We start from the raw sequence: 13901 nt of genomic DNA, 5'->3' as shown, positions 1-13901 counted from the left end.
AGACACACAATTTATATACAGCATAGTTTTCAATCTGTGAGATGGTTGTTGTAGTTTCTTATTTTAAGTTTTTTGTTGTTGTTGTTATTGGGGGTTTGTGTTTTTCTTCGCACGGGTTTTTTTTTCTTTTTTGATTACTCATAAGCCATGGCAGAGTAAGCAACCTTATCAACGAAGAGCTATTGTGCTATATCATGGGTCAAATGACTCTAGCCCCCAATCCCAACCCCCCACTCCCCCACTTCCAAGCCACCATTCACCACTCTATTCAAACATTTGAAATGTGTTGCGCTTGCGCACCAGCTTTTTTTTATTTCTTTCAAAAGTGTTTTGTATGTGTGAATGCTTTTTGTTGTTGTATTTTTTTTTATTTTACAATAACAGCTTTGACGCGTTGCTCTAACTCTTCTTCAATGACAATCTTCCATCACCGACGACAACAACAACCCATAACTGCTATGCCGTGTGTCGACTGTGACGACTTTTGTTTGGTTATTTCGAATAACAAAAAAAACTAACACTTTGCACGTTTGACTCGAGGTTAATATGTATGGCGTCTTAAGCTCCCCTCTCTACCCAAAACCCCCATACCCTTATGTTTCAAATTTTATTGCTCTCTTTTCATAAAATTTGCTTTGCTATGTTTTTTGTTTCTGGTTTATGAAAAATTTTGCAAATATTTTTTGGTTTTTGGAAGAGATTGTTTTTTTCATAATTTTCACCCCCAGCATTTCTACTTTCACCCAATACCATCATCAGTATATTCTAAAATTTCTATAGAACGAGTTTTGTTAACGGAATTTTTAAAAAAATTTATTTTTAAAAAACAAAAATATGTTTATTAAAAATTATCATATAGTATTATTTGTCTATTATTTATGTTCGTATTTTAATGTCAGTGTATCGGAGTTCCGTAATATTACATTAGCAGATCGGCATGATCCATATCAACAACATCATCAGTATCATCATGATACGGCAAGCTCCAATTCCGCCCATAATGTTGGTAATAAAATAAATTTATATTCGGTACGTTGGTTACATTTACCCAGCACCGTTGGAAATTTATCATTGGCCATGAGCCGTTCACAGAGTAAATCGATGATACAAAAGGCCATACAATTTATATATTACAAGTGGGTATAAACAAACAAACAAAAAAAAAAAAAACAAAATTTTTTTATTAAAAAAATAAATAAATAAACAATTCTAGAAAATAAGACAAATCAGCTGATTGACTGAAATTATTTAATTTAGAAATTTCATACAAATAAACTGAAATATATATATATATATATATATTATTATCTAAAAATACTAATTTTTAATAACATATTAATATAACCTCAAAAATTAGAGGTTTTTAAATATTAACAAATTTTAATGACATATGAACATAACCTCTAAAATGATAAAATTTCAAAAGTAACCAAATCAGAAATTTCATACAAATAAACTGAAATTTATATTATTATCTGAAAATACTAATTTTTAATAGCATATGAATATAACCTCCAAAATTAGAGGTTTTTAAATAATAACAAATTTTAATGACATATGAACATAACCTCAAAAATGATAAAATTTCAAAAGTAACCAAATCAACTATTTCTTACGAACTATATAATTACAAAATTAAAATGATTTGATATCGAATTCAAATTTAATAAAAAAATATATTGATTGTAATCTCAAATAGAAATTTAAAAATTCTACAAAAAATAGCCGAATCAGCTGACTGATTAAAATTTTTTAATTCAGAAATGTTACACAAATCAAACAGATAAACTTAAATTTCTAAATTAAATTATTTATTATAATTATTAATATTAAATTATTATACCAAATTTTAACCACATATGAACATAACCTCAAAAATGATAAAATTTCAAAAGTAACCAAATCAGAAATTTCATACAAATAAACTGAAATTTATATAGTATTATCTGAAAATACTAATTTTTAATAGCATATGAATATAACCTCCAAAATTAGAGGTTTTTAAATATTAACAAATTTTAATGACATATGAACATAACCTCAAAAATGATAAAATTTCAAAAGTAACCAAATCAACTATTTCTTATGAAATATGTAATTACATAATTAAAATTTTCAGATATCGAATTCAAATTTAATGTAAAATATATCGATAGTAACCTCAAGTAGAAATTTAAAAATTCTAGAAAAATAGCCAAATCTGCTGACTGATTAAAATTTTTTAATTCAGAAATGTTACACAAATCAAACAGATAAACTTAAATTTCTAAATTAAATTAATTATTATAATTATTAATATTAAATTATTTACCAAATTTTAACCACATATGAACATAACCTCAAAAATGATAAAATTTCAAAAGTAACCAAATCAGAAATTTCATACAAATAAACTGAAATTTATATTATTATCTGAAAATACTAATTTTTAATAGCATATGAATATAACCTCCAAAATTAGAGGTTTTTAAATATTAACAAATTTTAATGACATATGAACATAACCTCAAAAATGATAAAATTTCAAAAGTAACCAAATCAACTATTTCTTATGAAATATGTAATTACATAATTAAAATTTTCAGATATCGAATTCAAATTTAATGTAAAATATATCGATAGTAACCTCAAGTAGAAATTTAAAAATTCTAGAAAAATAGCCAAATCAGCTGACTGACTGAAATTTTATAATTCTGTAATGTTACACAAATCTAACAAATAAACTGAAATTCCTAAATTAAATTATTAATTATTATAATTATTAATTGATATTAAATTATTATTATTATACCAAATTTTAACAACATCTGAACATAACCTCAAACATAAAATTTTAAATATAACCAAATCAACTATTTCTTATGAAATATGTAATTACATAATTAAAATTTTCAGATATCGAATTCAAATTTAATATAAAATATATCGATTGTAATCTCAAACAGAAATTTAAATATTCTAGAAAAAAAGCCGAATCAGCTGACTGATTAAAATTTTTTAATTCAACAAATGTAACACAAATCAAACAATTAAACTGAAATTTCTAAATTATTATAAATTAAATTAATTATTATAATAATTAATTAATATTAAATTATTAATATTATTATTATACCAAATTTTAACAACATACGAACATAACCTCAAAAATTATAAATTTTCAAATGATTACAAAATTAAAACGATTTGATATCGAGTTCAAATTTAATATTTAATATATTGATTGTAACCCTAAATAGAAATTTAACAAGTGAAGAAAGCGTCAAGTTCGGCCTGGTCGAACTTTGGATACCCTCCATCATAGGTATACTGAAAGGTACTTAAAATGAAAATATATGGAACATGCAAAAAAGTGGACCTATACCGACAGTTCTACAAACCGATTAATGTAAACAATTATGTAATGATTTTTGAATCGGTATTCTTCATAAAATCTGAAAACCCCAAAACGTGGACCGATATTGATTACGCATGGTAGAGTGAATCATGTGTATATAAAATCCTCAAACTACTGACCTATATGGGACTATGCCTTAAAGGGGGACCAAAATTGATTACATTGCTAGGAATTAGCGAATATTTGGAGTTATCATTATATGAGGGACTATGCCTAACTAATGACCGAAATGTCTCAATTTCGAACCCAATATTTTAATTTCGTATCTCAATTCTTTCCTTCGAGAGGTATCATTGTATGGGAGAGATGCCTAAATGCTGGCCCATATATTTCATCATCCTCAGGTTCGCGTTGTTGTTTATCACGATATCCTTAGATGGCGGAATGATTACAACATATGGCTAAATCGTCTTAGAACTCCATACGTTGTAGGATAAAAACTGAGAATTTCGAGTAAAGAGTATCACCCATAGTATGGTGGAATACAGGTATATTTGGACAACCCCAACACATGGAACAAATCAGATAACCATTTTAATATATATAAAAGGGTGTTATATGGGGACTACCCCTAAAAGGGGGCGAATATTAATAATTTTTGGGAGGGAGGTTGTTACCATATACGACTACAAAAAAAAAAACCAAATCACAAAGAATTTGGTTGAAAAACGCGTTCAAGAACCCCAAAATACTGAAAATTGGGGGTACCCTAATATGTGGGATACCCCAAAAAATGGACCTATATTTATAATTTTTAGTGGAGAGATTTGTTACCCAATAAGAACTCGAAGTACTAAATTACAGCCAAAACTCCCAAAATACCAAAAATTTGGGGGTACCGTTATATGGGGACTACCAGAAAAAGTGGACCTATATTTGTAATTTTTAGTGGAGTAATTTTGTACCCAATAAGAACCCAATGTACAAAATTTCAGCAAATTCAGTTATAAAACGCGCCGAAGAATCCAAAAATACCGAAAATCGGGGGTACCCTTATATGAGGGCTATCCGAAAAATTGGACGTATATTAATAATTTTCAGTAGGGAAAATTGGTTTTGTCTATAGTAATCAAATCATCTTCCAAGGCTTCAAGAAGTTTTTTCTTATCTCCTCCCACACCTTCCCTTACTTAAGCCGAGCTTAAAAAAGATTTTCAAGCGCTTCGGTCCTTTTTTTTGAAATACCATATTCGGCTATGTTTTCCAATTTGAAAGACCATATTCGGCTATGTTGCCTTCCACTTGGTCTTTCCGTCTTATTCGTGGCCTTCCCCTTCTGCGTATACCATCAGCTAGTTCGCTTTTATATGCCTTCTAAGCTGGTGCATCTTCATCCATTCTCACAACATGACCTACCCTACGTAGTTGCAGCAGCTCAATACGTCTTACAATGTCGATGTCCGAGAATAGGTGGTACAACTCATGGTTCATTTGACAGCCATATTCACCGTCCACGCAGATCAGCCCATAGATCTCTCGGAGAATTTTTCTCTCAAACACTCCAAGAGCTGGCTCATCTGCTTGCGCAAGTACCCATGCTTCAGATCACTATAAAAGCACGGGTAGTATCAGCGTCTTGTAGAGTGTGACTTTGGTCTGGCGGGAGGTGGCCTTGTTTCTAAACTGCTTACCTAGATCATAGTAGCATCCATCAAAATCCTTCTCCGAATTTCAAAACTGATGTCATTCGTTTTGTTCATGGCGGTACCGAGGTATATAAAATCTTTGACTACCTCAAAGCTGTAGTTCTCAAGTTCCACACTTGGTCCGAGTCTACTGGACGTCTTGCGCGTTGATACCATCAGCTTGGTCTTCTCGCCGTTTACTGCCAGACCCACTTTGGCAGACACCTTCTCAATTTGTTCAAAGGTGGCTGTTACCGCACACAATGTTCCACCCATTATATCGATGTCATCGGCGTAGGCGAGTAACATGTGTTGTTTGGTGTACAGAGTGTCATTTCTGTTCACTTTTGCCTCTCGTATGACCTTTTCCTGCAGGATTTTAAAAAGATCACACGACAAACTGTCACATTGTCTGAATCCTCGTTCGGTATTAAAGGGCTCCGAGAGGTCCTTTCCGACTTTAACTGCTGATCTTGTGCCTGTTAAAGTTATCCTGCATAGCCGTATTAATTTTGCAGGAATGCCGAACGTAGGCATGGCTTTAAATACCTCTGAACGGATAGGGCTGTCGAATGCGGCTTTATAGTCGACGAATAGTTGGAAATTGTCGATATATTTTTCGTTGGTCTTTTCCACAAGGTAATGGTCCGAATCGATATTTGCTCCTCGGATCGATCGAACGTCTAATACACTGGATGAATGCCTTCCGTCTATCACAACATGATCGTTTTGATTTCTCGTTGTTCGATCGGGAGAAATCCAAGTGGCCTTGTGTATATCGAGATGCTTGAATCTGGTGCTGCTAACTACCATGTTTTTTGCTGCCGGAGCATGGGCGCAAAATGGGACTGATGCAGCAGAACTTCGCTTTTATACGGATTATAGCAATTCGCCCATCTACTGGAGTGAATCTGGAGATGAGGTCTTTTATTCTCCTGTTAACCATAAATCCGCAGCCAAATTCATATCTCGTTGTACAACCAAAATTCAAATTGTACCAAATATAGTACCAATTTATTGTACTTCTCGTATACATGAGTACACGTTTTCAAAACCATCACCTCGTATCGGCCCCACTTTTCAACCTTAATTCACATTTCAAATGTTTCCAAGTTTTTAGCGCTATCCGTTCACATGCTACGGAATTGTACCAAATTTAGTACCGTTTCGTACTGTTCGGTTAGTTATAGTTCGAATTTCCATGAGTACACGTTTTTAAAACCTCATAGTACTTTTCGTGTCGTTCTAGTACGAATTTCCAAAAACCCAGCCTTTTCTGTCACCTTTGGACCAACAGTGACCCTCACCCAAAATTTCAAGATTCTAGCTCAAGCCGTTTCGTCTGGGCGTTGATGAATCGTTGAATCGTCAATCAGTCAATCACTTTACTCAAGATGAAGGAGTGGACCGATAAGTCCGATCTTAAAACATGGATTCAGTTTAATTCTTGGGCTTTTTTATGATTCATAATTTTTTTTTTAATTTTTTTGTTTAGAAATGGACATTTATTAGCCAAATTATCACCAGGCGATGAGGAGTCCCAAGAAGATATGACATATGTGGCCCAGAAATGCGGGGGCAAGGAAAAAACTGCATTTATATATCATGGCTGGACAGAGAGTTGCAGTACCGATTGGGTTGGCAAGCTAAGGGAACGTGAGTAGTAAATTCAAAGATCGAACATTTCTCATCGAACATCGAACATTTCTTAATTCCCTTCAGTTCATCTGAACATACATAGAGCTCCTGGCAACCTATATAAATCTCTATAAGTAACATTAACACCTACAATAAATGTCATCTATAGATCTTTTCAATAACTATACGGACTCCTATAGAGCTCCTCCACAAATATATGAACCTATATAGACCTCCCCACCACCTATGCAGACTTTTATAGAACCTGTCGCCACCTATACGGACCTCCATAAAGCATCTTCCCACCTATACGTATCTATACTACCTCCAGAGCACCTATACGGACCTCTACAGAACTCCTCACCACCTACAAATGCATCCATAAAGCTCCAGACCACCTATACGGACCTCTATAGAACTTCTCGCCAACTATGTATAAATGCCTCCATAGACATTTTAACACCTATACAGAGCTCTATAGAGCTCCACACCATCTATACGGATCTCTATGGATCTCCTCACAACCTATACAGACCTCTATAGAGCTTCACACCACCTATACGGACCTCTATGGAGCTCCTCATCACCTATACGAACCTCTTTAGAGCTCCTTACTAGCTATACCGACCTCTACAGCGCACCTCACCACCTATACGGACCTCTATAGAGCTCCTCACCACCTATACGACCTTTATAGAGCTCCTCACCATCTATACGGACCGCTATGGATCTCCTCACCACCTATACAGACCTCTATAGAGCTCCTCACCACCTATACGGACCTCTATAGAGCTCCTCACCACCTATACGGACCTCTATAGAGCTCCTCACCACCTATACGGACCTCTATAGAGCTCCTCACCACCTATACGGACCTCTATAGAGCTCCAGACCACCTCACCTATAGAGCTCCTCACCACCTATACGGACCTCTGTGGATCTCCTCACCACCTATACGGACCTCTTTAGAGCTAATTAATAGATATACCGACCTCTACAAAGCACCTCACCACCTATACGGACCTCTATAGAATTTCTCAAAACCTACAAATACCTCCATAGGCCTTTTCAAGGCCTATACGAACCTCTATAGACCTTCTCACCACATATACGGACCTCTATAGAGCTCCTCACAACCTATACAGACCTCTATAGAATTTATCACCACCTACAAATGCCTCCATATCCTTTTCTACACCTATACAGACCTCCTATGGAGCTCCTCACCACATATACGGACCTGATCCTAAAGACTTAAAGAAATAGTAGTAGATTATTTTTTTTTTGGCGCCCAACGTATATACCTTCCTACAGTTACGAATATAGATTTCCCAACAGTTACGAATTTTTTCCATTCACAATTACAAATTTTCTCAACTTTTTTCTCCATTTTATCTACACTCGAAATTCCTTATATCCTATTTACACGTCAATGATTTCTTTTGCAATTCAAAATCATAATTTTTTGCTACTTTTTTAGGTTTAACATTTTATCGCGGTGGCTGTATAATTTGTGTTGACTACAGCAGTTGGTCCAAGAAACCCTATTTGGATTTGGTGCAAAAATTCGATATTATAAGTCAAATATTATATGATGAGATATTAGAACTAATTCGCCGAGGTGTGAATCCCTCAAATGGTTATATGTTTGGTTTTAGTTATGGCGGTCAGCTGGCATCGAAAATAGGAAGGATGTTGATCCACTACAATGATTATACATTCAAGCAAATTGATAGTAAGTTTAGAGGTCACAGTATTTTATGTGATTTATTTGGCATCATTTACATGAAACATACATATTTTAAATAAAACACGTCATTTAGATTGTCAGTTTAAAGATAGTTTGTCAATAAGGCTATTGATTCAGACGAACATCTGTCAAATTGTATCTAGTAAAATTTGACAGATGGTTGGCAACTATGCACTTTGACAGTTAATCGAATAATCAGCTGCGCTAAATGGACTATCTTTCAAAGATTAAATCTCTTGTAAATATGTCAAAATAAATCACAACAAACTTATCAATTAGCCATGTGTAAACCTATCAAATTTCTTCTCCTACTCTCTTAGTGTGCGACATTGCTGGGCCGGGTTTTGATTTCCTTTCCTATGCCACACACAGTGAAGCGGCGGAAAATGTTGCCTGTTATTATGCCAGCCTGGATAAGGGTACACAATTTCGTAGCTGTCATCAGAATATACTGTTGGGTCACTGTGGCTATACCCAACCGGCGATTTTAAGTCAACCCTATTTCAGCAGCCATGGCCTGAGTGTACAAATCTACATAAATGCCTTTGATTATCCATTTTATGCCTCAAGCCGGCTGCCACCCTGGTGTTTGGCTGGAAATCCGGTATTGAATTTGCCGGAAGGTTTTAAAATTGGCTATAATGGTGACATTGGAGGGTAAGTGGATATATAGACCAGATTTACACTAGGTAATTTTCAGTTACTTCAATGTAAATCAGGAGATATATGTATATTTTTCAAAAATGTTCTGAATTTATGTTCATATTTTTTTTTTTCAGCCATATCCAAGGTGATATATTTGTACCCACAAGTCTAAATTATCCCTATAATTTGTCAAAACGTCAATTGAAGGCCTATGAAGAATATTATAATGGATGATAATAGAAAGAAATATGAAAAATAAAAATTTAAAGAAAAAACTTTGTATTTTTATTAATAAAATATTTTGAAGGACCCGCAATATTCAATATTTTTATTCTAAGCGAGTATTTAAAAAAAAATCTTTTTTTTAAAAATCCACGCCTGTTGATAGTCTCCAAAAAAAAGAATATTTTTAAATAATCCTGATGCGATCTCTTGAGCCACTTTATCGCGTTCGTTCGTACTAATTTTCAAATTATGGTCATGAAGGATGCTCGTGGGGTCTATTAGGCTGATATAAAAATATAACGCCATCAGTACATATTTGTTGGCGCCCAACGTAGTTCGCTTTAAGGCATTAGAAACATTTCTGGGCCGTTTTTCTTTTATTTTTTTTCGATTATTTATAATCAAATGTTTTAATCTAAATTCTAGGTTAACGAAATGAGATAAATGCATGCACCAATACGGACCTCTATAAAACTTCTCACCACCTGCAAAGCCACCATAGACCTCTAGACCACCTATACGGACCTCTACAGAACTTTTCATCACCTACAAATGCCTCCATAGACATTTTCAACACCTATACGGACCTCTATAGGCTCCTCACCATCTATACGGACCTTTTTGGATCTCCTCACCACCTATACAGTCCTCTATAGAGCTCTTCAGCACCTATACGGACCTCTATGGATCTCCTCACCACCTATACGGACCTCTACAAAACTTTTCACCACCTACAAATGCCTCAATAGAAATTTTCAACACCTATACGGAGCACTATAGAGCTCCTCACCACCCACAAATACCACAATACCTCCATAGACCTTTTCAACACTTATACAGACCTCTATAGATCTCCTCAGTACATATACGGACCGGATCCTAAAGAATTGAAGAAATAGTAGTAGATTATTTTTTTGGCGCCCAACGTATATAGCTTTTTATTGTATTCTATAGTTATTTAATGGTATCTGGATTCGAACCTGAGCTGAGTCAGCCTGCTACAAAAATAATATAAGCATAGTTTCTTGCTGGCATTCGAACGGATCGAACGAAGAAAATTTAGCAGAATCTTTTTTTATGGCGCCCAACGTATGTAGCGTATATAACTTAATTATGCTGATGGTGTCAGGATTCGAACCGACCTGAGCTGAGTCACCGCGGTTTTGTTGTGGTGGAACCAGGTGTAACGTAACAAATGCTGGTATTCGAACTGATCCTATAGACTGGAAGAAATACCTTCATAGACCTTTTCAATATCCCTCCTCACCACATATATAGCTTTTTATTGAATTTCCATATTTATTTAATAGTGCTGGTATTCCAACCGATCTTAGACTGAGACAGCCTAATTTAGTAGATTCTTTTTTTGGCACCCAACGTATATAGTTTTTTTATTGTATTCTGAACCTGGTTTAGTAGGTTTTATAACAAATGCTACAAAAATAATATAAATAAACGATTTTCGAGGAAAATAAAATAAACGGTAGAATCTTTTTTGGCCCCAACGTTTCGAAGAAAGTGTACTAGATTTTTTTTGGCGCCCAACGTATGTAGCTTTTTTCTATGTTATATATCTATTTAATTAGGTCTTTTCTACCACTGATGCTGTCAGGATTCGAACTGACCTGAAGTGAGTGAATCTACATTAGGCGTCTCGTAACAAATGCTACAAAAAAAACTCATCGATTCTTGCAGCATCTTATAGGCTGAATTAGACAAATAAAATAAACGACGGTTTCGAAAAAAAATAGCAGATTCATTTTTTTGGCGCCCAACCTATGTGTGCATTTTATTCTATTCAATATTTATTCAGTTATTGAATTGAATTGTTGAAATATCGTCAATTCTGAGGCTAAAATCGGAAGTGAAAAATCATCGAAATGCCGATAAATAGGCAAAAATTGCAGCCCTGGAGCTGAGTCATCCAGGTTTAGTTGTTTTAGAGTCACAGTGGATCTACATTAGACGTCTCGTAACAAATGCTACAAAAATGACTCAGCGATTCTTGCAGGATCTTAGATAATAAGACGGGTTCGATGAAAAGGTAGCAGATTCATTTTTTTTTGGCGCCCATAATTTTTTTCTATTTAATATTGAATTGAATTGTTGAAATATCGTCAATTCTGCGGCTAAAATCGACATTTCCAATTTTTAGAGTAAAAAATCGTCAAAATCCTCACCCCCTTTACCGACCTTTATAGAGCTCCAGACCAACTATACGGACCTCCATAGAAGTTCTCACCACCTACAAATGTCTCCATAGAGCTCCTCACCACCTATAAGACCTCTAAAGAACTCCTCACCACATATACGGACCTCTATAGACCTCCTCATCACATATACGGACATATATATATATATATAGCTCCCCACCACCTATACAGACCTCTGTAGAGCTCTAGACCACCTATACGGACCTCTATAGAACTTCTCACGACCAACATATTCCTGAATAGACCTTTTTGACAACTATACGGACCTCTATAGACCTCACCACATATACGGAACTCTATAAACTTCCTAATTACCAAAGGATCTTATAGGCTGAATAACAAAAACAAAATAAATGGGTTCGATGAAAAAGTATCAGATTCACTTTTTTGGCGCCCAACGTATGTAGCATTTTTTATATTCAATTTTTATTCTGTTATTGAAATTTTGTTGAAATAAAAAAAAAGGAAAAAATTTAAGGCTAAAATCGTAAAATCGGCATTTCCTACTTTGAGAGTGAAAAATCGTCAAATGGAAAATGGATCTTATAATCAGGCCAAAAAAAAAAAAAATAATGAGCCATGACCTGATTACAAAAAAAGTCGAAATGACAGCTGCCAAAAAAATTATAGGAAGTCATATACAAGTTATTTTTTATAGATCATCATCTATCAATGAAAAAAAAAGAAATTAAAAATTCCATGAATAAACATGCTTTTGTTTTTTTTTTTCAATAACATAGAAATATGAATCTTTATTTTTTTTTCTCGAAATATCTCTAAATTATTTTTATTTGTTTAGGGAAATGTATAGAGTTTGAGGTTTTTTTCCTACACTAATAGTTGGTTGGCAAGAAGCTAAGCCTGGCTATCTCCCTCTCTTTCTGTGACTCGTGCTTATAAACGTCATATATTGTGGCTTTTACGCTCGTGAATGAATGTCCTTGAAAATGTTTTCAAGCTAAATCAAAACTTCTTAAAGCACAAAAGCATTGGAAATGCCAAAGCAATGGAGCCATGAGTTTTGTTTTTGGTGGGGGGCTAATGTTATGGTAGAGGTGGAAGGGGTATGATTTTTTATTTATTTTTTTTTTATTGTTGTATGTGAAAGTCTTTTTTATGGTTATTTTTTGTTGTTGTAGCCAACAAGCTGTGATTACAAAATCGTAGTTTTAGTTTTTTTTTTCTTTTTGTTATTATTGTACAATTTCAAATGGGAAACACTGTGTTCTCTCTTTTTTGTTTGGCTTTGTTTGGTATTTCCTTGTATTGCAACTCTTCTTTTTGAAGAGATGGGGAGAGAGTGTGAGATGAGATGTCATTTCTTATGTGATTCACATATGGCCGTATGAGAATGAGAGGCGAAAGCTTTCATGTAAATTTTTAGCTGGGAGAGTATGCGCAACCAACCAGTTAGCCATCATTCATTAATGCCACATCTGGCAAAACCCTGCACGCGTGCTCTCTCGCGAAAGTAAATAACAGCATACTCTCAGGCACATTGAAATGAAATAACTGTGAAAACCCATTGACACACACACGCACACACCGACAACGCAACGCAAATTTGCCCGAGCCTGCATTAATGTGTCGTTTTGTTGTGTATTGTGGATCTTTCTCTTTGTGTGTGTTTTCCTTTGTTTTGGAGCTTTTGCAAGAGAGTAGAGCTCCCCATGCATTATTACTCAATAGCCAGCCAGCCATTCACACGAAAGTTGTAACTGTGTCTCTGCCGCCGATGATGATGATGGCCACAAAACAAAACGAATCAAAATTCTCTGCACACAATTCATACGGGGAGCAAAGCACGGCAGAGTACAGCATGTTAACGGAGTGAGTGTTGTTGAGAGTGGATTATTTTGGAAAAGAACGGAGAAAATATAAAACGTATCTAGTACAACAATTGCATTGAAATATCAGCAACAACGGCACACTCCACAAAACAAAAAGAGATGGTGTTGATCACCAGCAGCAACAACAACAACAAAAATGTGTGAGACCAAACAAAGCTAAGCATGAAGTTTTTACTACTGCTGTCTCCGCTGCAGTTGCCTCTGCTGCTGCTTCTGCTGGTCGTGGTGTTTTAGACCACAAAATATGTTTACTTAAAAGTTTCGGCACAGTAAGAAAAGTGATATTTAACCAAGCAGTCTCGCGGAAAACCTGTTGGGTGTTGGAAAGTCTTATTTCTTCTCCGTCGTTGTCGTTCGTCTTCTTCTTCTTCTACAACTACTGCTGATGATCGTGGAGACTATGATTTGGACTACATGAATTGGATTTTAAGTTTTCAGCAGAAGAAAAAGCAAACCAGAAAAAAAAACAAAAAGACATTGTCCGTTGTCGTCGCTGGTAATAGTAATCGGAAAAAAGAGCTGACTGGCTGGCTGGTGTATGGCGTATGGAATTTACAA

At 34.8% G+C, this 13901-nt stretch overlaps 2 protein-coding genes across 5 annotated transcripts in view; both read left to right on the top strand.

Annotated features, from left to right (window-relative positions):
- Positions 1-13901, top strand: part of LOC133327298 (calpain-A) — a 153702-nt gene that overhangs the window by 88373 nt on the left and 51428 nt on the right. The window lies entirely within an intron of this gene.
- LOC133327278 (uncharacterized) lies at positions 148-9289 on the top strand. Its single transcript, XM_061535833.1, has 6 exons — positions 148-155; positions 900-1136; positions 6518-6678; positions 8141-8395; positions 8731-9067; positions 9190-9289. Exons 1-6 carry the CDS (start codon positions 148-150, stop codon positions 9287-9289), a joined length of 1098 nt encoding a protein of 365 aa, XP_061391817.1.

The sequence above is a fragment of the Musca vetustissima genome, unplaced genomic scaffold, assembly GCF_032173495.1.
Source record: "Musca vetustissima isolate MV318-11 ecotype Yass unplaced genomic scaffold, APGP_CSIRO_Mvet_v1 utg28967, whole genome shotgun sequence".
Classification (NCBI taxonomy): Eukaryota; Metazoa; Arthropoda; class Insecta; order Diptera; family Muscidae; genus Musca; species Musca vetustissima.
This window is presented reverse-complemented; position numbering and strand designations above follow the sequence as displayed.

Coding starts and splice junctions, on each gene's coding strand:
- LOC133327278 (XM_061535833.1), top strand. Junction 8,396..8,730: donor TACATTCAAGCAAATTGATA/GTAAGTTTAGAG, acceptor CTACTCTCTTAG/TGTGCGACATTGCTGGGCCG. Junction 9,068..9,189: donor TATAATGGTGACATTGGAGG/GTAAGTGGATAT, acceptor TTTTTTTTTCAG/CCATATCCAAGGTGATATAT.